This window comes from Gymnoscopelus braueri (genome assembly GCF_963280865.1).
Source record: "Gymnoscopelus braueri genome assembly, chromosome: 12".
In the NCBI taxonomy this organism is placed as follows: Eukaryota; Metazoa; Chordata; class Actinopteri; order Myctophiformes; family Myctophidae; genus Gymnoscopelus; species Gymnoscopelus braueri.
In genome coordinates, this window is record NC_137614.1 from 16,759,832 (window position 1) to 16,784,766 (window position 24,935).

At 39.8% G+C, this 24,935-nt stretch overlaps 2 protein-coding genes across 5 annotated transcripts in view; one reads left to right on the forward strand and one right to left on the reverse strand.

Annotated features, from left to right (window-relative positions):
- Nucleotides 1-2,643: 2,643 nt before the first annotated feature.
- On the reverse strand, nt 2,644-7,928 carry tardbpa (TAR DNA binding protein a). 4 transcript variants are annotated; one of them, XR_013934160.1, is made up of 7 exons: nt 7,069-7,928; nt 6,152-6,318; nt 5,914-6,054; nt 5,324-5,494; nt 5,126-5,210; nt 4,130-4,282; nt 2,644-3,333 (listed from the first exon to the last, which is right to left on the reverse strand). XR_013934160.1 is itself a non-coding variant. In XM_080444325.1 (6 exons), the coding sequence occupies exons 1-6, from the start codon at nt 7,307-7,309 to the stop codon at nt 4,182-4,184; spliced, it is 942 nt and encodes a 313-aa protein (XP_080300451.1). In that variant the 5' UTR covers nt 7,310-7,928; the 3' UTR covers nt 3,413-4,181. The 4 variants fall into 4 exon arrangements, 2 of the variants coding, with proteins under 2 accessions (XP_080300451.1, XP_080300450.1); XR_013934161.1 differs by having other exon boundaries at nt 5,090-5,210; XM_080444325.1 differs by lacking the exon at nt 2,644-3,333 and having other exon boundaries at nt 3,413-4,282; nt 5,090-5,210.
- A 3,420-nt stretch (nt 7,929-11,348) lies between these two features.
- Nucleotides 11,349-24,935, forward strand: part of ciroz (ciliated left-right organizer protein containing ZP-N domains) — a 43,121-nt gene continuing 29,534 nt past the window's right edge. The window contains exons 1-9 of the mRNA XM_080444743.1: nt 11,349-11,406; nt 11,498-11,599; nt 11,812-11,933; nt 12,108-12,251; nt 12,468-12,506; nt 12,960-13,097; nt 13,206-13,290; nt 13,447-13,643; nt 13,751-13,868. Coding sequence (XP_080300869.1) covers nt 11,352-11,406; nt 11,498-11,599; nt 11,812-11,933; nt 12,108-12,251; nt 12,468-12,506; nt 12,960-13,097; nt 13,206-13,290; nt 13,447-13,643; nt 13,751-13,868 — 1,000 coding nt within the window. The 5' untranslated portion in view covers nt 11,349-11,351. The remainder of the gene's footprint in view (nt 11,407-11,497; nt 11,600-11,811; nt 11,934-12,107; nt 12,252-12,467; nt 12,507-12,959; nt 13,098-13,205; nt 13,291-13,446; nt 13,644-13,750; nt 13,869-24,935) is intronic.

Below are 24,935 nucleotides of genomic sequence, written 5' to 3' on the forward strand. Positions count from 1 at the left end.
TATACTGTATATAATGTGTCACACTATAGTATGCTGTATGTGGCATGATGTGGTTTTGCAGACTGTCAACAAACGCACATGAAAGTAGAGTTTGAGGGGAAATTTAAATAAAGTAAATTAAAACAAAGTAGGCAATTAATGGCAAGTGTCATGAAACAAAGCCAACTGACTACAAACATTTTAGTAGTGCTTTGTAAATCGCCTTAATAGTATTTTGAACATGTAGCCACACACGGATAGTAACTGACCCTTTCTGCTAGCGGCAGACTTTACGGCCAGCCCAGAAGTATCTTCTGTTGTAGACGTATGAAGAGGTATGTAAGAAGAAGCAAATGGATAGGTATTAACTTCATGTTCATAGGACGGTGTAAGGGGAATGGAATGACCAGACCACATGTCTAATTAGAAAGGTGTACTCAGTAGAGTGCAAATCCTCATCTTACGGAGTGGTGCATGTGATGACAATGTTTTGTGTGTGTGTGTACGTACATGAAAAGGCACAGGGCAATGGGGAGGAAAGGCTATGATAAAGGATGTTAATTCCATGTGTCAGTTATGTTTAGGGGTGAACTGGGAGCACAAATCAGTCAAGGAATTTTAATGACTGTGGCCCCCATATCTGTCCAACTTGATATACTGTAAAAATAAATAAAAAAGTAGTTCGAGCATGCAGGCAAAGCGCAACAGGACTGGTAGGACACAACCTGTTTTTATGGTTCGTAAGTATACTGTACATGTGTACTCCAACCACTTTGAATGGAGTGTTTTCATATAGGACATTTTCCTTGCCAGTCAATACAAAAAGAGGGTGAGCAAATTAGTGTCTCCTCCAAACAGGAGGTGATCCTATGCTGGCTACCAAAAAACACATGCAGGCAACGGGACCAGTATGGTAGGACAAGTCCTCTGTGTTTTTATGGCCTCTTTTGAGCTACTTTCACATCACAATAGTAAAGCACATTGTTACATCAGAGTTTACGCGACAGTGTCACACCTGCAATTAAACCACAAAGCTTCACAGCAGTGCACCTGCTGCTCATATAGTTTGTCTTTGCAAGGCCATTGTATTTGATACCATTGAGGAGTCTACCATAAGGAGCCACTGAAGCCAAACCACTGAGCTTTCTCAAATAGTCCATTGTTTGGCTGTTCAGATTAGAACTTTGTTCCTTGAAAGAGCACAGTAGATAAACAAATACAACTTTTATTAACATTCTGGTTACATAAACCTTAATTTTCATGAAAAAGGTTGATCCCAGCATCATTTTTATTCCATACACTCCCTGCTTTAATGTCTGTATTCCGGTGTCCCTTGTTTGATTAGAGGGATCATTCTCTACAAAAGGCCTAAAACATGGATTTAAACGGGTTGAATTAGAGTATGGCTGACCGTAGTACATATGGTCACAGAGTCATCTGACATATCAAGCAGGTGAACAGGTAGTAAAAATTACACCATCTCAATACGAATTCATGGCCATTAAACACATGCGTCCTTATTCTGGGCAAAACATTTGAGGAAAATAGCAGATGTACAACCTCGCAACACAGTGTGAGCTTGTAGATAGGCAATTTCAGCAGAGGCGTAGAGTAGAAAATAGGAGCAGAACAGAAAGACGGCACCCACTGTATGTGCAAAATCTTTAAATGCAACAATGGAACCCCAGCTAGAAAAATGACAAGATACAGGTGTCAGAATGGATGAAAACATTAGGTCTTTAAAATAAAAAATTTGGTCGTGCACACATTGACTTTCAAAGGAAAAAGACAGATGGTCAGAAACTTGCAGCAATCCAATCAGCTTTTGCTGTTAATTAGTGGCGAGAATGTATAAATTAGAATTTTATACGTTTTACAATTCCCCACTAACATTTGTGGGAAATGACATCGCTCTGCCCATTGAAAATAAACGAGGTACATTTCCCATGTTTGGGGTCCAAAAGCTGCGGAATGGTAGGCAGAACTTGCAACACTTGTGTTTTGTAAAGAACAAAACAAGCTGCCATCTAGTACATGACTCTTGGCATCACCTGCCTAATAGCACCACCAAGTAGGGCTGCACAACTGTGTATAATTATAAGAGTACTGGTCATGATCACAATATCTTGCAAAATCAAGATTTTAACCATAGTCATGCAACCATACCACCACCATTACTACCCTCTCCCGACAGGCCCATCAAGTCAAATTATAGGCTCTGGTTGATGACATCCAGCAGGAATACATGTTTTACAACATTGATTAAATTAAGTTAGTTTCAAAGCATCTTCAGACTGCACTCCTGTTCCTGGCTGGTATCCCAACAGGCCCTCTCAACCTATTCCCAGGCAAATCTTCAGAAACTACATTTTCTAGTTTACTGAACAGTTAACACTAGAAATTAATGTCTTAAGTCACATTTTGAAAATATATCGCATTAAACTTACATTGCTAATTAAATGTTAACCATTTTAGATGTCTTGTCCCAACAATTCCTGCTATGTAGTGCCACCAAAAGGCAGAAGACATTATTCAAAGTGATGTGTATCACAAAATCTGCCACACTTAACTGACGGAATGAGTAACATTTTCTTGGCAATTAATGTACAATATGGGTCTTAGTAAAACGTTATTAACGCCTTATCTACATTAAGAGAACAACAGTTGATTAAAAAATGTTCAAACTTTTATTTTACACTCAAGGACTAAAAAGCTTTCAATGATCAATACACAAGTGAGGATTCCTGCTGGCATGTTCAATCAACAATTATCAAAATTCCCTGCAAAACTGACTCATGTTACACATTCCAACCATGTTACAATCAAGCTCTTAAAAAAAAAGAATGAAACAAAAGCCACTTGATGCCCGATTGAAATTGTACAGTTGAACCACATGAAAAGAAATGAGTCTGAATAAAATCCTTCCATCACAAATTTACAATTAACAGTGTTTGTTATTTAGACTAAGAATTGACAACAAAATAGTAAACCTGATATAAAAGCCAGGTCTCCATCTTAACAGTTTGGGACAAACAAAGGCATAATCACTGCCAAACAGCAGACATTTAGAGGTGTAGCTGTAAATTTTAGTCCTACATTTGAGGTGAATATAGGTACAAATAAAATACCTCAGCCCAATTGAGTCTCGTCCGTTCTAAATTTAAATAGCGGGTTGTCCGAGTGTTCTTGTTAGTGAAGTTGTTCCTTTTCAGGATTAAGGCATTCTTGCAGCATATCCATTGTTGGTTTGTGCTGGCCCACCCAACAATGCACCATACTCCAGTCCTCAGCGTCTCCAAATTTGACTCCAATCTGGATTCAGATGAAAATCTGGGCTGGCCATGTCCAAGGTCCCTATACATGCGAATTAAAGTTTTGGCAGTTCAATTAATGTGGAGTGGAAAAAATAAAAGTCACTGTAAAGGAGGCAACATACCTAGTCAAATTTAGTTTTTATTTGAGACTTCCCTTTGATTCACAAAACATAGAAAATGCATTCAGAACCACGTCAAACACAAACTTTCAATGGGGGCTTGTCACCCACTCGCCACTCCAGCCAGCCACTGAGGTTACACTTGCATCAATACACACACTTCCAAGCTCCCCCAATGCTGTCCACACAAACCTCACCAGCACTAAGTCACATTTTCACACAGAAAGGGGTGGTAACAAGGAGAAATTAAAGCACACATCATACACTGCATTCACATCAAGTCAGACAAGATAAAGCTACGAGAGGGGTACAAATACTCATAGCACATAACATTTCACCGCTTTTTTTTTTTTTTTTTTTTTTAAGATTTAAGCTTGATAGAAAATAATTTGGGAAAAGTAGAGACCTTAGGGATCTCAAGAGATGCAAAAAAATGTCCTTGTGATGGTAATTAGGAACACACTCGTACTCGTTTCTTCCTCTCACACTCGCACCAAAGCCACAGGTTCTTCCAACTCTCGCAGGCATTTGGCTCTTAGAAAAATGTTTGCACAACCAGTCCTTTCCACACGTGCTTTCATTTTGCTCTCCCGTTCGCTCACTCTCAGTCTCACTCTGTCCACTACCAATCCCACTCATTTGATCTTTAAAAAGCGATAAGAGCAGACAAGATTTTCTAAATCCATGAAAAGGTGAGAAAAAGAGACAAACACCCACCGTCTAACACAGTATATGAAGAGTGAAGCTGTGTTCTTTGATGGCAAAGCATTTACACATGGGAAGAGGGGAATTGATACTGAGATCGGTCGAACATTGCTGCCCATGAGGCGCTTCCTCCCGGGAAATTGGAAAAGAGTTGCTGAACTGTTGCTGTAGAAGAGATTTTCATGAGGGCGAATTCCATAAAATGTCAAACAAAAAAATTATACAATCAGCTGCATACAGAGATTAAACAATATCAATGCCATTAACATACAGTGGCTGGGCAGCAAGGGGGGCTTATCAGATATTCGTGCATGTTTCAGAAATATATACCTTGCATGCACAGTCAATCATGTCTCAAAGTAACATTTTCTCAAAAGAAAAAAAAAAAAAAGTAATGTGGCAGTTTCCACTAACAAACTAAACACTTCAACCACTCAACTGGCTACATAATTAGTCACACAAGTATAAATCTCCTCTTAAACAAAATAAAAAGGCATCTTTCTTAAATAGGAAGGACATAAAGATATGACTTGTTTTTCTTCATCCCCCTAACCATACTTACCAGGATTAGCCTAATGAAGAAAAAAAATAAAAATAAAGGTTAACTCAAAGCTCTCTACATTCCCCAACTAGAAGACTTGGACTCCATAGAGGTGCCAAAGCCAGAGCTGAAGCCACTGCTAGAAGCAGAGTTAGTGCCCGCAGCCCAACCGAGGCTAGCTGAGTTGGGGCTGCTATAACTGGTGCTGGTAGAGCTATAGGTCTGGTCTCGGGTTGTTGCGGCCGTCTGACCAGCAGCGGTCGTCTGACCCTGCTGGTTAGCCAGCATACCCATCATACCCCAACTGCTCTGTAGCGCTGCCTGCGCAGCGGCCATCATTGCTGGGTTGAGACCTAGAGCCCCAAAGTTTACCCCACTGCTACTGCTACCTAGCCCGCCACGATTAGTGCCGTAACCCTGGCTGAACCCACCAGCCCCAAACCGCCCTCGATCCATCATTTGCCTACTATTATTGTGCTTAGGCTCGGCGTTGGAGATGTGCACACTGACACCCTTGACGATAAGGTCCTCTCCACAGAGTGCCTGTGCGACCTGGAGGAGAAAAAAAAAGCAAAGAAATGATGACACCAACACATCCTGACGACCACACACACGGATACCACGATGCACAGTATGCAAGCTGAGATTGAGAGAGAAAACCGCACCTGGTCATCGGCAAAGGTGACGAAGGCAAACGCCCGGAATGGTTTGGGGATGAAGACATCAGTGACCTCTCCATACTGCATGAAGAACTGCCTCAACTCATCTGTGGTCATGTCCTCTGTGCAGCGGCCAACAAAGATTTTACGGCAGCGCATCGGCTCATCAGGACCCGCCTATGACAGACAAGACACAGCAATGCAATCAGTTACGCATTTTATCATGGCGTGTAAAAAATACCCACCCCACATTGTGAAGAATAGCAATGTAGAATATAGGCTCTGTGCTGTGAGTAACTGTAGTCCCAGATTTTCAGAAGGTGGCATACACGTTTCCTGTTTCAGTTCATTTTCCTACAGCCATTTGATTGGCTCAGCAGCAGAATTGAACAGGAGACACATGTGAAAGTCTCATGTGTGTTTCTGATTCAAATCTGCTGCTGAGCCAATCAAACGAAGCTATGGGAAATCGAATTGGAAACAGGTATGTCACCTTCTGAAAATATGGCACTACAGTTATGCACAGAGACCATTTTGCTTGCTGCCAGCTATATTGCATGTGTATGCGACAATAAGCACCCTTGACCCGAACATACCTTTGAGTTGGGAAGCTTGCAGTCACACCATCTTCCATCAATCATGTGCCTCTGAGAGACCACTTTGTTTTGCGTCTCATAATCAGTGAATCGGACAAACCCAAACCCTTTCGAGTTTCCCGTCTTTACATCTCTCTTTACCTGCAGACAATGACATTTATGGGTCATTTAGTTTTTATTTTTGCATTATCCATGCAGATTGCCACACATTCAGAGACCAGATCATTGTCATAATTACCTGAACCATGATGACTTCACCAAAGGTTGCGAAGTAATCTTTCAGGTCTTGCTCTGAAGTCTTCCACGGCAGGCCGAGGACAATGAGATCTGATGTCTTCTGATTCAAGCCCCTCTTGACTTTGGATGCGGAGGCAGCATCCATTTCATCCATCTTCCTTTTGTTATCTAGAAAACAAACAAAGTGTATGCACATTTTAACACACCAATCAACAACACTCAATGCTAAACCAAAATCCTCCATGTTAATTCATGCATTTGTACCTCCAGTTTTACTAGCCCACTTATACAAGAATTGAGAGTGCTTCATCATTGTGGTCAGCTGTGTATTTGCACAGAGAAATAGCAATGTATGAACATGACACATGATGTTGGGAGTAATGAGGTAAGTCTTCAAATCTATTCATGGTTTCATTTCTTTCGCATTTGTAACTAGAGGGTACAAATGTAACCAAATAAGTAAGGGTCCATTTTGGTTACATTTAAAGAGTTCAAACTAGTGTACATTATTAGTGTGACAACCAGTGGTGTAAAGTAACTAGGTACAATTTAATCAAGTACTGTACTTAGTACAATTTTGAGGTATGCTTACTTTACTGGAGTATTTCCAATCTTCAGTACTTTTACTCCACTTACTCCACTACATCTCAAGAGGCAGAAATTGTACCTTTACTCCACTACAATTATTTGAAAACCTTAGTTACTAGTTCGTAGATTTAGAATACTATTACAAAGCTTGAACAGAGTACTTTTAGTACATTTTGATACCAATACTCGACTACATTTTGAATACTGGACTTCTACTTGTAACAGTATATCTACATTGCCGTATTGATACGTAGGTAAAACATTTGAGTACTTTCTCCACCACTGCATTAGTGTGACAACGCTTTGCAAACATTAACCCCATCACATCACCTTTAGGGTAGTTGACGACGTACACCAGGTTGCCCCAGTCGCTCTCGGGTGCGTGCAGGACGCCTTCGACCAGCCGGACGCCTCGCATGCACTGGGACTCGGGGCTCCGGTACCGCAGGCCGCACGCCCCGGGGAACTGGGCCGCCACCGTCGACAGCAGGACGGTGCCGTCGTCCTCGGAGGGGATCTCCATGGGCTCTTCGCTCTCATCTTCGGCCACGCGAATGTACAACTCTGCCATGTTTGTGGAAGAAGAAGAAGACGAGGACACACTAGGCCCCGAGCCGCGGACTGGAGTGGATGTGAATAGGTATTATGCACACGACTTTTGACTCAAAAAGATTGGACACTCGATATGTCCAGCAAGAAGTTAACTTCTTCAGCTAATGGCTAATGAAAAAACTGCTGAGTAACCGAAGCGAGTGGACGCAGCTCGGGCTATAGACGCTGTGTGAGGTTCGGGAACAATAGTGTTAGCTTACATTCGCCTGAACAACTGTTTAAACCCGATATGCGGCGGCCATGAACGTCGGCGCCGATGGGACGGTGTATGTTCTTTCTTGCCTGCGTATAGCGCGCGCGCCTGTTACCGATGAGCTAACAAGCTAAGCTAGCCGGCTAATGCTAATCACCACCGTCGACACGCTTTTAAAACAATGAATGGGTTTCAGCGCTTTGTTTAACCCTCCTCCTCGACTAAATGCAATAAGTCCTCGCCGCAACTACAATGGGCCGGTTGTATAAAAAAGCTACAGAAGCAATGTTTTTTTTTCCGTTCCCGATTCTCCAACCTTTACGAGAAATGTATTTTCTTTATCTCTGCTGCTGCAAGAAGCGGCTAACCTTCCTGTAAACAGCAAATTGGCTAACAAAATGGCTGCTGTTCTTGTAGACATTACGTCATTGAGCAGCGTTGCCATATTTTTTGTGAGAGAAATAAGCAAACAGGTCTAGGAAAACAAGCCCAACAGAAGAGACTAGGCTACGGCTATTTGAAAATAGCCGATCTACAAGCTCACAACGCGTCGTGATGTGACGCGTTGTGAGCTTGTATATCTGCTGTTTTCAAAAATAATAATAATGAAAAAGGTAATTTTTTGAAACACTTTTAACAACACAAATCTTGTATGGGGTCCCAAGCTGACATGAAAATGTTTAAGAACCACCGGTTTAAACAATATTAGGAAACAAGCCCAAATAAGCAACTACACTTTAGAAACAAGCCCCCCAAAAAAGCCACCCACAACTACCAACAAGCAACTTTACAGAAAAAGAAGCCCAAAGTCGCTTATAATAAGCCGACATGGCAACCTCATAGATAGAGTTACCCGATATGATAGATACGGTTCTCCATCTATTTTTAAAATTGTAATATCAAAGAGTCCCATTTTTTCCCGACCTGTCAATTTGTTTTATTCATTAAAGTTGAATGATTTAATCTGTGACTATAGTAATTCGGAAGATGGCGCTCTTGCATTCCAATAATAATTGTATTATTCTGTGCGCAAAGTTCTTCATTCATAAACAAACGTTCTCTAATCAACGCCTATTTTTGCTCGCTTTCTGCTGGAATTTCAAATGCTCCGAGTCCTCAGATCATTGGATCTTGTTAAAAATAAGAAAAATGTAATACTGTTAAACTTCATGACTATGATTCTAGATACATCGAACAGGTGCTCTTGGGTTAAAGCATTATTGAAGTTCCTTTGTGGTAGTAGGTTACTAGGCTGACATCGAAGTGAGAACATCAGGTGAACTTAATAAGAATCCAAGGCAAGGCACTTCGTACAGTGGTGTTAAAAAACCTTTATTATCCGGTCATGGCTTGGCAAAGTTTTAAAAACGCAGGTGACCAATAGTCCATGAGCCAGAGCCCCAAAATTTAGCAATGATTATCGAAAGAGTGGGCAAAACCAAACCTATATTAAATTGTTCATAGGGTCAATACGAGTAAATAAATATATGATAACCTTTCCACAGGAGCAGCTTTTTCATGGTTATCACACATTTTGTTATTTTCCCCATACGTACAAGACAGGTCAAAAAATTAAATAAAATAAAAAAGAGGTATCATAATGAAACTTCCTGAGTTGATTACTTACATGAAGACAATGATTTATCGTATTACAAGTTTTCTGAAATTGTATATTTAAATATGCAAATTAGGCATTAGGAAAATATGCCCACATTTGCATAACTTTCAAGAATCAACATTGGAACATTGGACAAAGCCAGAGTCAACATACTTATTTCATTTTGTTAAGATGTTGTCGTCAAAGGTTTTTAACGAGGGAATATTCAATATCTGGCTCAATTTTGGGGCTCTGGCCCATGGACTAAATGCCTAATTTGCATATTTAAATATACAATTTCAGAAAACTTGTAATACGATAAATCATTGTCTTCATGTAAGTAATCAACTCAGGAAGTTTCATTATGATAACTCCTTTTTAAATGTTGACATTTTTTCACCTGTCTTGTACGAATGGGGAAAATAACAAAATGTGTGATAACCATGAAAAAGCTGCTCCTGTGGAGAGGTTATCATATATTTATTTACTTGTATTGACCCTATAAACAATTTAATATAGGTATGGTTTTGCCCACTCTTTCGATAATGAAATCTTGTCTGGCTCATGGACTACAACAAGGGTAACAGGATAGGTGGGCACTGGGGACATCTGGGCACCTCGATGTAAAATTGGCTATTTTGTCCAAATCCAAAATGTTAAAAACTAAAATAATTGAAATGGTTTTGGCTCCGCGAGGGCCCCATCACGAGGCGCTTTTATACTATCCTTGTATATTTATTATATTTCTTTTTAAAATGTACAATTTAGGCATTTAGCGGACGCTCTTAAATGAGTAGGAGTTCTCCCAAAAAATGAATTATTTTCTATCAATTACACACACCCCATGAAGCCTTGAATTCAGAGAGATTTGTTTAGTTTTTATTGCATTCCTAAGCCAATAATTTGATGACCGGAGGACCGGAGACTCATTGGCCTGCATTAGTCTCCTACTGGAGACTCCGCCGCTTATCAAATGATTGGCTTAGGAATGCAACAAAACATAAATCTCCATGAATTCAAGGCTTCATGGGTGTGTATATGATAAGTAATTTTTTGGGTGAACTACTCCTTTAATCCAGAGCGATTTACAGTATAGGCAAGGACAACACAAGGTAACATCATGCATAGAAATAGTGATCATAGGATCAGAAGTAAACCAAAAACCTATCATCAGTCTAACAGCAGAATATTCAAAAAAATCTATAATCTGTAGGGCTACATTGAAACTCTACACTCTAGGCTACTCAACAATGACCTGCATGGCATCTGTCTACATACAATGCTATCTAAATTTCTTATTGTTTGGTGTGTGCGGTAGTAGGCTACAGTGTTTTGTCACCTGTTGACGTTGTAAATTGTGATAGTCAATTAAGAAGAAAAAAATAGTTAAACTGTAGGTTATACCCTTATTTTTAACTCTATGGTTACACCAGATATACTTCGCCGTACCAGTACGATGGTGTTGGTCGCCGAAAATAGCAGAGCTACAAGCTCAACATCAAGTTGAAATCTGCAAATTGTTGGCACGCTACATCGTTGTGAATGTATAGGAACCTCAACATATCAATCAATAGACCTGCACACTTTGGTAATTGTGTAGGTGATAACCCGAAAACCTTGTTTTAACAATAGGCCTACAGCATTGGTAAATAAACCAGATTCGGAAAGTAACATTTTATTTATCCTAATACTTATTTATGCCATGAATATATATTTCTAAGAAAGGAAGATGGTGATTAATAATGCCATGTCTCTTTTAATTCAGATTTCCCATAAAATAAAATAAAAAAGATTGCAAAACGAGAAAATAATTTAAAAGTGAAATATAGCCTATTTAATAGCATCTATAACAAAATAACACAAACATATGAGCCTTGTGTCATTTTTCACACATGCATGAATCTCTCTTGTCCTTCCTTTTTATCTTTTTATCCCCCCCCCCTTTCATCGCCGTTTTACAGCTGAAAGCAAACACAGGTGGTTTTGTCCTCAACTCTGCAGGCTATTTGCCTATAAATAGGGTCATGTTGTGCATGCAAAGTCACTTTCTGGGTAAATGTCCTGTAACCATCTCATAACAAGCAGACATTCACATTAAAGAACATATTTAATACAGTGCTATACCCTAAGTTTCACTCTATTAATCTTAAAATGATACATTTAAAATTCACCAACTTGTACTATGGTGTGTTAATTTCCATTATAGGCAATATGCATTGCCTTCAGAAAAGAGAGTTGATGGAAAAGCTACCAGCAAAATTATCAGGTAAATGGTAAACTTCATTCTGTGGTGTTTCTGTCACCATCGTTGTCTCCATTGCAGACTGTATACTGAGAAAACCGTTGTATATTCTCAGAAGGAGATGTGGAGTGCTTCTCAGAGTACATGGAGATGTGGATCCACAGCAGGAGAATAGAAGGTCTTCGACTCTGGCTGTCGGGAACCCTACAGATTGAAGGTAATTACTGTGGATTTTCCCATATTACAATACAATATTTCCTTTTCACTGTAAGTTGTTGTCTAATGCCACAAAATGAAATTAAACAATTAGGGCCTAGAGCCAACAGAATCTTCCCTAATTTTTTTATTTCATGACAGGCACCCTTCAAAGATGCTATTGACAGATCTTGATGTACAAAAGACTTTTCTCTATCTCTTTATTTTAACCAGTCAATTTGGAATCCCCGGATCTAATCCTCCAACTGTCCACATGTGGATTTTCTCTGCACAAAGATACAGACAGGAACTACATTTTCAGAGTCAGTTACACTGGATGTTTTGTCCATCAACTGGTATGTTATTGTTTTATCGTATTTTATTATTTGAATGTATTTTGTTTCACTTATATGCACATAACTAAACAAAAATGTATTTTAAACCTAAACCATGCAGGAACTCTAAAATTACCTGCCTATGCTGATGGGATTGCTTGTAAGCATGCTCTTGTTTGTGTGTTGACTGTTTAGCATGACAACAATGTCCTTGTGCTGAATTTGGTGGAGAGGATAAGTCGATTTGGAGGCCGGACTCACAGTTTCATGATGAAGTGCCCTGTGGTTTCGGTACTACCTAACAGAGAGTACATTAAGTGTGATCCAGAGTACATTCAGGTGAACTCAGATTGAATGGAATTCACTATACAGCATGTTGATTACCCTTTTATATACAATGATAAGATTTTTTCACTGTTCTTTTCTCTGAGTGACACTGTCATGCGACAATATCTACAATATATAAACAAGAATTGTGAGTGCTTCATCATTGTGGTCAGCTGTGTATTTGCATAGAGAAATTGCGATTTATCAGCCATTACTGTATGTCCACAGGTGACCAGACAGATTCCACATGACAGCTGGAATAATGATGTAGGTTTTCAAATCTATCCATTGTTGCATTCCTTGTATTTATTGTACACATTTGTACCATCAATGTACATTTGTATTGGGAAATGGAGACTATTTGATATTCGTTTGATAATATAACAATTTAATTTAAAAAATGATATTAACAACATTAAAATAGAAGGGAAAGAGCCACTTGATGCCCGATTGAAATTGTACATTTGAAAAGAAATGAGTCTCCATCAATTACAATTAATAGTGTTAGGGTTAGGGTTAGGGTTCTTTCAAAATGTTTAAACACTAAGAAAATAGGATAATGGCTTGATGCGACACGTTGTGAGCTTGTAGATCGAGTATTTTCACTATTTTTCGTACCAATACGTTTATAGGACTTAAGAGGTTAAGACCATTTACCGCCCTCTGTTTTATTACAAATCGAACCCTGACTGTGTGTGTTTTTGTGTAATTTGTTTGTAGTTGGACTGGTCACTGTCTCTGAGGGGTAACCTGGTTGTTGCTGCAGAAGATGCTAGTCTGATCCAGATGAACATTGACATGACTGGTCCAGACATAACAGTCCAAGGCAGGAGGAGGGAGCTCTTGAGTCCTGTGAAAGTAAGGAACTTGAGGCAGCATCATGCCATGTAGTGGCCATTGGCAGTATTACAACTCAACTGAGATCCATGCCGAATTGCCTCCTTATCCACATCGTTTGGTTCACAGGTAATGGACAAATCAGGAGAATTCTTGGCTTTGAAGCTGGTCAGTGGACAATATGCATACAGTATGGAAGCTACGTGTCCAGATGGTGGGTGGAAGATAGAGAGTTGTTCATTAAGTTGAAAGTTTGTTGTGGTGGTCACTCGTCAATATGGTGCAGTTTGAGTTGTAGCTTGTCCACATCTCTACCAAAGTCCTTCATGTACACAAATTATGACACATTTTAATTCTGTGTGATTTTCAGTGACCGATTTCAAAGCTGGTGAATCTGTGTTGAACATCTTCAAACGGCGCATGGGCTTGACAAAGAGAGGGGACAACGATACTGAGACACTGACAATCCGTAGCGTGTCAGTGAACCAGACAGATAAATTCACTGTGCACGAGACAAAAGACTTTGTCCAACTGATCATTCCTACTGGCCTCATCCTCCAGACCAAGGTAGCTGCCATGATATTCACGAGTCACATTCGATTGCTGAAATGTAAGCATGTTTAGTATTTTCTCACAGCATTGCATAACCATCAAATCATGAATTTCTTTTACAGCCCTGCACAGACAACACACCATTTTGGCAGCCGTTCTACAGGGTAGATGTTGAATTCACCTTCAAAGAGATGCAACACAAAATGCACTGGACCATGGAGAACACTCTGCCATGCACAGGTAAGTGTGTAGTTGGGGCTGATCACCACAGTAAAATTAAATAGGTAATTAATTTCTACAAGCCGTTTGAACTAAGAGTGATTTAAAGTCTGTACTGACAGCTAAAATAATAGCATACATAATAGTGTTGAGTTACAAGGAACTAATCCGATCTATACTAGTCATTACTGGAACTGCACAAGTATTGTAAAGTAATTGTGTTTCAAGTAACTGATTACTTACTCGCAATTACTGTACTTGTCACTATCTGCTTTTAGTTGCATTTCAAACAACATACGTAGATTTATTGCTGCAGGGTTTTTAGATTCAGGCTTTCCATAATAATTTACTAATCTCTTTGAAATCATACTAATTATGTTAAATCGTTAGTAACTAATCATATAAAGTGTTACAGTTTGTAGTCCTAAAACCTGGAAGTAAGTTACCAATTAGCTCTTCCAATATCAATTCATGCAGAAAATAATATCTATGGTAAACAAAAGCCTTTCACTTGTAAATAGCATATGTAGTAAAAAACTAAAAAAGCATAAAACGTGTGGAAATTATGTTGAACAAAATGGGTGAATATCACCAATATCAAATCCTAATGCAAATATGCCACTGGGAATTTGCTATCGGAGCACCGGACAATTTGCAATTCTCACATAACCACAATGATAGCAAAGTGAACAAATATTTGTTTATTTTTGTTACTACTGACATGGCTCGTTTCTGCCATGTTCCAATGAAGAAGCAAAGCAAATGTTTTGGAGGGGAAACGAGGTGGAGACATTATTACACAACATTTTATGTTTACTGTGGCAAAAGCAAAAATGAATATTATTAGCTATCTAGTTCAATTAAATGTTTTAATATGATAAGGCTATAACGTTGCATTTGCAGCCTGGCTCATGTCATTAAATGGCAATGGTATGATTTTATATTTTATTTAATGTGCATATTTGAAGTGTTTATTTTTAACCATACCTCAACAGCAGTAAAGCCTACTGTGCCATGCGACACATTTACTCCTATTGAGGGGTTCTCTGCCCCTTCTCTCACCACCCCGGCATTAGAGGGTTTAACCACGGAACAACCTCTGGAGGAAACCTCTGCAGTCCCTGTAATGAATTCAACTGATGCAACTCCAACTGAAGAAACAAGCATAGACATTTCTACCACCAGCTCACCATATGCTGAGACAGAGACCACTGGTTTTAATTTCCACATCAATGAGACATCAAGGAGTCCAAGTGAAAAGTTATCTGCAGAGTTTGTTGATGGCACCCTCACCACAAATGAAACAAAGCCGTTGGGTCTTAAAGATGTAACTGATGCAAGTGATTCAACACAGCTAGAATTCCATCTCGGGTCATCAGATACAACTAAAGCGCCAGCAGAATCTTACCTCACAGTGATTACAACTGATGACATTGATACCAAAAATACAACAGAGTTGGTAGATTTCTAGGAAACGACTGAAAAATACTGAGACAGTACAAGTGGGAATCTGATGAGCAGTTACAAACAATGATGTAAGTGAAATTCGAACTCCTTTGTAATATAATTTGATACCTGCTATGACAGACCACCTATTTCACATGAACCCATGTAATAGTAGTACCGTCCTTTTTGATATTTTCCATTTCAAAATAACTCCTAAAAAGATGTGTAATTTTAAACGCTACTCTTGAAGAAGCACTTCACACATTTCCAACCTTATTTTCATATAATTGGTCCTCAATAATGCTCATTATAAGATGGTACCATTTCCGTCTACTCGCTCTCAGAGGTGGGCTGTGGACATTTCAGAAACCTGCCAACCAATGTCATCATCAATGGGGATTCCATGCTAATAGCCCACACGGAAATAGAAGCCATTGTTATTGTATCAATTTAAAAAAACAACAACTTTAAAATCCTGTTTGAAATGACCAAACCTGCCTACTGATGATGTCATTGGTAGGCCGGTTGTGGAATGGTCAACATAGACAGAAATGGTAACATCTTATAATGAACATTACTGAGGAGGGGCAATGACTGTATATGAAGACAAGGTTGAAAATGGGTGAAGTGCTCCTTTAAATTTTATTTGGGGCAACACACTTTAGTTTTTTCTTTGTTTCAGACAATAACACAGCTGTCTTGGACATCCTGTTTGTAACCTTTGTCCTGGGAAATGACATAAACTGTAGAAACTGCTGTTAGGTAGCTATGGTCATTTAATAGCGAGCCAATAAAAAAACACACCCATATTTGTTTTTATTTATTATTATTATGGTTGTTTAAAAATGTGGTGCTGTAATCAGCTTATAGGATGTTGACAAGAATTTCACATGTCCTCATAGCGACATGAGAATACTGAAACCGTCTACATGACACCATGGCTCTTAAAAGCTGGGGCGTCAACTTAGATTTGTGAAAATTGCATTAGGAAAAAGGGGGCTTTAAACATAGATGAGGAAGAGAGGCTTTAAAGCTGCACTGGAGAGTTTCCACATTTCGTGGACGTCAGCGTCCCCAAGTGGCATTGAGAGGTATTTGATTTTGTATAGTGCCAGTGTATGTTCTTCATTACTGAAGCTCATTGCAGCATTCCAATAGGGCAATAGTCAGATCTTACAAGTTTTACATTGTTTACGTGATTTAGATTCATAAGACACTTGGCTTTAACAACTTTTTCTTAACAAAAGTATAGGCTTTATTCTTTTGTTCTGTAAGGAAGTTGGCACTAGAGACATGAAATTCAGAAATAAATATGGTAGGCTACTTCACATCACATGGCATGAAACCCCAACTTAGCTTAAAAGTTATGGTATCAGGATAGGTACTTGAGAGAACCCGTCCCATTTTGGCAGAACCAAACATTTTTACATTAGAAAACCCATTTCTAATCATTCATTCCATTTTAAAACACATTTCACTCATGAATAATTAGGTACATTGTTAGCATTCAGTGTTCAACATTTACATTGTTGTCCTAAACATTTATATTTACAGCAGATACATTTGTCCTTCCACAATGGTTTCTAAAACACAAGCTGCTGTGTCAGACAGGATTTTCACAATTTCTCAGCTCAAAACCTTACCAAACAAATGAATAATGTGGTACACCAAAGACAAAGTGTAATTTGAATGATACCAATCTTCTGAAAATATATTTACTTACACTAACTCTGATTTAGGGGTACAATTATACTTTTATATTCAAAAACGATTATTAAACATAATTTGATTTGCACAGGGCCCAGTTCTCCTAGGGCCCAGTCCATAAAAAGCTTGTTTCTCCTCTAGGTTAATTTAGCAAAAGTTCCCAATTCTTCATTGGGCCCACATAGAAAAAGTGTCCAGTACTCTTGCGTTCATCTGACCATACCTACAAAAGCAGAAAACAGCTAAATCAGAATACGTAGAGATAACTCATAAATCATTATGCACTTTCCCAGCCAGGTGTTTATGGAAAAGGCACTTTTCTTGGCAAGACAATTGACCTTGTTTCTATCTGATGACGTGATGCAATGATCCCATCATAGCATCCATCACATTCTAGATGGCTGTTAGCAGCCATGAGAGATGATGTGTTGGTCAGTCACTGCTGCAAAGGTTGATTACAAAAGCAGAAATGCAGCCAGACCTTTCTGCCAGCCATTGCCTGAGGGTCGACATTATCCAGACACATACAGTACAAGCCAGCCGTTTAATAAACATGTCTCCCTCCAACAACAGGCTGATGCAGAGAAGATCCCTAGACAGCTTATACCAATTCCCAGAAAAGCCTGGTATTAATGAAACTTAACAATGGTTTGCTTCTTGAACAACCCTGAAGATCTTATGTCTTTGTCCAGGTTTTATAATTGTTTAAATCATTAAATCCAATTAATATTCTTCAACCAAGTCATTCTTTCTTTATTAAATTAAAATAAATTTAGATTTTAGTTGGGTCCAGACATGATGATTGCAGTGGGGTATTTTGTAGTTGGGTTTGCCATGCACTTTGGGGACAGAGGAGGGCACTGTTGGTCACGTTTTCAGTAAATTATCAAGATGAGACCATGGATGGGACAGCTGTATCAGAAATCTGAAGAGCTATTCAGTTGTTCCTAATGAACCATATTTGGACAATTTTTGCATTGGATTTATTTTCAACCACTGCTGCTTTTATGTCCCCTCTGATTATCAATCTATGGAAGATCACAGGGCAATTGTACATCAGTAATTGGTGATCTGTGTGCAGAAAGTAATTCAGTATTTTCTTGCGTTCTTTATTTTCTTGCGTTCTTCATTTGATTGCGTAATCATTATTCCTATACATTTATCACGCTGTATACTTTCATTCATATTCACCAAATTCTCTTTGACTTAACTTCATGTTTATGATGATATCATATAATATCAATAAGAAACAAGAACAACATTGCGTCCACCTCTGTTATTATGACCTCTTGGTACGCACCAAAGGCAGCGTAAATGACAACAATGCAGTGTTTCGCAGTTAAATGCATCATATACAGTGGGCTGTGGGGCAGAAAATCTAAACTTCCTCGTGCCTTTGGTTCCCATCTGCTCGGTGAACTTATGAGCAGGAAACAGAATAAGTGGTGCAAAAAGTACACCAACATCCCCAGTTCTTTCATGTGGCCTCTCTCGGCCATTACTCTATCTGTATAGACTGTTAACTGTCTTAACAAAGTTAAAAATCCCTTTCATGTTCCAGTGTTTCCTTTTTGTTTTAATTTCAGTCAGAACATATGGTTTGCACATCTGGGAGATGCTAAGCATGGTGGCACCCAACCCCCACACTGCTTCTGTGAAGTGATCCATATATGGCCCGCACTGTTATTGCTCATAATCACTCATCATCATTATAAACAAGGCCTGTCTTGATTGGCTAATTTCAGTTCGTTTGTGTGAAGCCTCAAAATGTAAAATTCCACAATTTCCAACCAACACAATGGCTTAAGCCTAATTTATACTCCGCAGTCTGTAGTATGGCATACGATGAAGTATAAATTACACATTGCGAATAGTGTGGAAAACTTTTCCTAGCTTTGTTTGGTGTAATTCAGACTGGCCCGCCTTTTAAGAACTCTGAGACAATGTAGTGTAGGCGTTCTTTCTTCTTCACTCACTACCGTGCAATTACATTTGCCACATGCGACTAATTTGAGTCTGCATACATGACCTATTGCACCCGGGTGTCATCATTTTTTAAAGCAAGAACTCTCTGTAAAGCCAATAGAAAGGGGTATTTAAGTTTTTGTGTAGGCTACAGGCTTGCTTTTAGCTCACTGAAAGCCTCATGGTTCTGTAGAGAGAACATGGAAATTCTCATAAAACACCATGAAGCTATAAACACACAGTGAAAGTAGTTTATACACAGATGCAGTGTTTTCAGAATTCTTAAAGTCCCATTCAACCAGGTGACAGTACCATATAACCACAAAAGATAAACATGAATTAAGATCAGATCAGGAAATTAGATAGTGATATTTCCTCGATTCAGTTAAGAATATCCTTATTTTCTCTTATAGTACATAATAGATAACAGTATATGAATCAACATTTTGAATTCTCTTGAGGCCACTTCCATTTCAAAGTATATCATTTTGATGTCAAAATACATGTGACACACAATTTTGATCGCTATAGAGGATTTTGTTTTCTCTGCAGTTCTGAGAGTTAGAAAAAGAAATCTGAGTGAAGAAACTGTTCTGTTCTGCTCAGCTCAGCAGAACAGCACTGACTAGCCGGGTCTGGCATGTTCGGAGGGTGGATGGGAATTCAGTGCCACTGGAGGCATGGAGGGGAGACGAGTGGGAGCAAGGGGATGTGGGGCTCTCAGTGGTTTGCAGGGCTTCTTCATCTCGCTCCGCGGGTAATTACAGAATCACGGGTCAACCACGCATGTAACCACGGTTACGTTGCACAGTAGCAGATGTGCTTATGACATTATCCAGCACGAGTGCAAAAGGTAAATAAAAACAGATGCAGCTGGTTGCTACGGACCCTCGCCAAACTTGCGTATACCCCTAATTGTTCCCATGTGGCCCCTGGCGAGCTGGAGCAGTAGTAAAAAGGACGGGTATGCCCTGTTCCAGAGATGCCCATGTCTCTGAACGGGGAGAAATTTATGAATGGGACTTGGTTTCCAGAGGGTTTCTGGTGGTGGATGTGGTTGTGTGTGTGTGTGTGTGTGTGTGTAGTGTGTGTAGTGTGTGTAGTGTGTGTAGTGTGTGTGTGTGTGTGTGTGTGTGTGTGTGTGTGTGTGTGTGTGTGTGTGTGTGTGTGTGTGTGTGTAGTGTGTAGTGTGTGTGTGTGTGTGTGTGTGTACACACACACGTGCAATTGTCTCAACCTTTTCTGAGCTTTATTTTTGTGTCTTTATTCCTGTGAGAGAGCACTGCTCCTCCCTGTCGTCCGGACTTTCTCTGTGGTCTTGCGTGCTAATTACCCAGTCATCAGAGGACCCCATGTGAAGGGGAAAGAGAAATCGGATTTGCCTGAGGGCCATGTTGGTCTTGATGCACTTTTCGTAAAAACCATGACTGGATGTGTGCGTGACACGACACAATGTCAGGGAGGTCCCCTCTTGGACCTTGGCCAGGCCTGCATCCCAGATGAGAAATTGAGGAAGGGGCTCAATTTCAGTGATATCCTGTCTGTGCCCGGCATCTGATTGCTGTGTACAGCAAAGCTACGTCTGGCGAACGTGTGTGTCTGCGTGTGTCCATGTGCTTATGGCTGGTTTTAGTTTGCATGTTGCACAGTGTGTTGCAGCCATAAGCGCCAATGACACACAGGTTAACAAGATGCTCTAAGGGTGCTTGAAAATCCTGTCTTAGATAGGGACTGTTTTGATAATTCGATAAACAAATGATTTGGCGTTTGTTGTGCCTCTGTCGCTTCTGTTGAACTAGAATGTAGTCTAGCTTCCCCTCTTCGACACCCCTCACACACACACACACACACACACACACACACGCACACACGCACACACGCACACAAGCACATACGTCTTACACTATGAAACCCACTGCCAACGGCGCGTGCCTCCTCTCCCTCTCTCATTAACCGCAACTGTCAGATCCTCCAGATGACGAGCAATTAAACCAGATAATAAACGCTTACCATCAATTCCTGTTTGTTGATGTTGTTGTTGTTGTCGTTGATGTCGACGAGCGGGGGGCTCCTCTCCTGCCACCTTAGTGCTAACTAGTACTTCAGTTAACACACACAAGTGTCGTGAGGAGAGAGTCTCGCAGCACTTTGCCAACAACTAAAAAGGCCTCTACCTGCCACATATATGGTGACCGGCTGGCAATAAGACTAGTGTCTAACAGTTAGAACTTAATCAGATGCAGCTCATGGAGGCTGTTCTTTTATCCCCGGGCTTCACAGAGAAAAAGACAACAAAGCGCCTCAAACTGCCAAGATAAAATACTACTTGGGCTCGGCCGTGTCTTAGGGCTTCTAAAAGGCCAGTAATCTTTGCCGTGTGTTGCTGGCTGAGACGACATGCTTTAAAGACTCCTGTGTTTGCTCATGTATTAGAGCGATAAGGCTGGCCGTCGCGTGTTCCTTGTGTTCTGATGGGGCTCATCTCCCATGCCAATTAACCACTTAAGCCGAACGTAGCCGATCTACAAGCTCATGTTGCATGGTGATGCGTTGTGAGCTTATAGATCTACTATTTTCATTTTTTTGGAAAATGTTTAAAGACAATTTAAATTAAACAAAAAATATTTTTTGTTGGAAAAAAATTAATGTGTTCATCTACAGAACATGCCCATTAGTGTGATGATGCCCAGGGTTAGTGTGGTTAAAAGATGATGCTGTGTTAGAAGGATGGAGGGAATAATGAGTGTGAGGTTTTGTTTCTGCATTCAAGGCCAAGTCTGACCTGGCCTGGCTTGGCAGCCAAGATGAATTGGACATTATCCAATGGTGTCATTGACTGACATGGGTCAATGAGCTCAAAGCAAAGCTCAGTCCTTCTGCTTGTTTTTGTGCAACCTGAAGTCAGGATGTTGCATCTTCACAGGAGTACAAGTCCGAAAAGTAATTATTGCCTTAAATTTCATTGGCCTCCATAATTATAAGAAAAGTGTGTGATGGTGATCTTGAAACAATTTGATCTCTAAAGAGTGAACTATCGTTGACCTGTGAACCAGACTCAAGTGCATGTTTACCCAGGATGCATTGTTTAGCTTATTAATAAGGAGTGTCGTGGATGGTAATTTCCACTTGATTTTGAAGGCTGGACATGCTGTTCTTGGGTACTTTGAGACAATGCCCTTTCTTTCAAAGGCTATAAAAACACATATACAGCTGTAGAAGGAGTTTCCTGACCCAATGGCAAAATATGATATCAGATATTCCTACTCCCAATCAGGATGGCGTGGCATGGAAAATAATATACAAGATGAAACTGTGGCCTGTTCAGAAAAAAGGACAAAAAAATGATCTGATTTCCCCTTCTCCATGGAAAAATGGATGTGGCCTCTTGTTTTGAAGATATTTCCCTCAAAAACACTTTGAAAACTAAACAAAATTGACAGTGGAGGATTTATTGTCTTCAGCTCTTTTGTCTTCAGCGCGTTGTGTTTGCGCCTTTGCCATGGAAACGGCAAGGTTATTTATCTTTACAGCCCTTTTACAATAACGTCCCTTTCCTGAGCAAACAACAAAGGAAATATCAGGTCAAGCCTCTTCCTCCGTCTTGTGATCTGGTCAATTCAGCCTAAGGGTTCTAGTGCAAGTATATATAAATACATGTGCACATGCATACGCCTGCACATGCATGTACCATCAATGCCCCCACACATACTGTACACTCTCACTCTTTGTCTGTCTGTCTGTCTGTCTGTCTGTCTGTCTGTCTGTCTGTCTGTCTGTCTGTCTGTCTCTCTCACGCACGCACGCACGCACGCACGCACGCACGCACGCACGCACGCACGCACGCACGCACGCACGCACGCACGCACGCACGCACGCACGCACGTCAATCCATCCAGGTTTAACATGAGCAATTCACAGCTGGAGACTGTGATAACATTCAAGCTCTATTCTTTTCCTTTACAGTCAATTTGTTTAGAAAAGTAGCTTACTGGTGACGAGCGAGGGTTGTATTGTTTTCCAATTCATGCTGTCAACGTGTGAGAGCTGAAATGAGTTGATAATCAGAAACACTAGATGGAGACAGAGAAAACTGACTGACAAGCTGCATTTTAGAAGTGTAAGTGAAATAAGGTCTGAAGTCATGTAAATAGAGGATAATAATTCTTAGGCACAATTCTTTAATTTTCTCTCTCTCTCTCTCTCTCTCTCTCTCTACATAGAGAGAGAGAGAGAGAGAGAGAGAGAGAGAGAGAGAGAGAGAGAGAGAGAGAGAGAGAGAAATTTACCCCCAGTGAGTATTATTTTACTTTTTAATTTGATTTCTACAAAAAAAAATTAATTTACTTATACAAATTTGTACAAATTGGGATAGTGTAGATGTCTAGACACACATTCAGATATATGCACTTTAATTCAGACAGTAGCATAGTGGAGTTTTTTTCTTTTTACAGTCTAACGAGACCTTATACGTAACAGCAGCCACTGAATTCTTTGTAATGTACTTCATGGAAATGAACCTCATCATGCAGACATTGAGAGGTTTTTGCCGTGTTTGGTGTGCTGTGTTTTGTCCTTTTTTCACTGGTTAAATTTAACAATCGATTTTTCAAGCTAAAATGTGCTTTGTGTAGTCATCTGTGAGCATCTTGAAAATCCTTGTGACTTGTGTGTACTCCAGTATACTTTAGCTGTCTAGTGCTGTCCCCTTTCCTAGCAAGGGGGTGACAAGCAATTACTCCTTTTAAGGAGCTGTTCTCATGGATGTTGCCAAGAGTATATGCAGACTACTTTTCTCAATCCACATAAACAGTGCCAACAATACAAGAAACTGACTAATTTAGATGAGGAGGAATAGGCATAAAAGCATGAGGTGCGTAGAAAGAGTGCATGTCACAATTAAAACGTCTTAATGGGTGAAAGTCCCACGATAGATCACATGCAATTTACATCAAGAGTCGGTGTAATAAAGACTTTGTAAAACTTACATTGAAATTCAATTAGAGTGCTGAATGCATAACCAAAGCCGTGAAAAATGAACTCATTGGGGGTCCCTTTCATTACTGCCCTGAGGCAAAATAGACCATTAATTTAATACATTCCATGTTTTTTCACATGAGCATTTTTAAGTTGGTGCACATTTCCGTCCTAATGTACCTAATACAATGAGAGAGCTTGCCAAAGACTGCATTATACAAGCGATGAAGAAAGCCCCCCTCCAGTTGTTACCTTGAGTAGCCAGGCCACTTTCAATCACTCAAAGCTTGAAAAACGACCTGGCTCTTAAAACAAAACAACAAAAGAAGAAATTATGATATTCTTTTATTGATTCATTGCATGGTGAATAGCCTATTCCTGTACTGCAGGTGCCTCCCCCGCCCCCCTTGCACAGGGTTTCAGAAAATGGCATCAACTTTTGACTGCAAACAGTTAAACAGCAGATTTTAATTAAGATATTAATGTTTTGTAACGGCGAATGTGCACACTTCAGTCACCCACAAAACCCAAAGACAACAAGGAGCCCTTTAGATCTCCCACCCTTAAGAGGAGAGCTAATTAAAATAATATTTCATTAACTCTTCCAGCTTGGTAAATATAAGTTTACTAGGGGTCAGTAGACTTACATAATCATTTACAATATACTTACTCCATAAAAGAGTAGGGAAAAGTAAAGTTGAAATGAAACAAAGTGCTTTATTGTGTCCTTTTTGTGGGTTTAGGGTTAGAGGGTAGGTCATGTTAGCGAATAGCCGCTGTCCATTTGATTGTAGCGATATTTTATCAACATCCTTAAAGGATAGTTAATCAACATTTATCTGCGCTGTTTTAGGTTTTATTAGAGAAGTTATTATGTGGACAAACTCATGGCTTTACTGGGCATCTTGTAGTCTTTTTCTTCCTCCCATTGTTTTTACAGGTCTATCCATAGAGGTTACAGATGAAGTCAGCCTATAGAACAATGTACCATGTTGT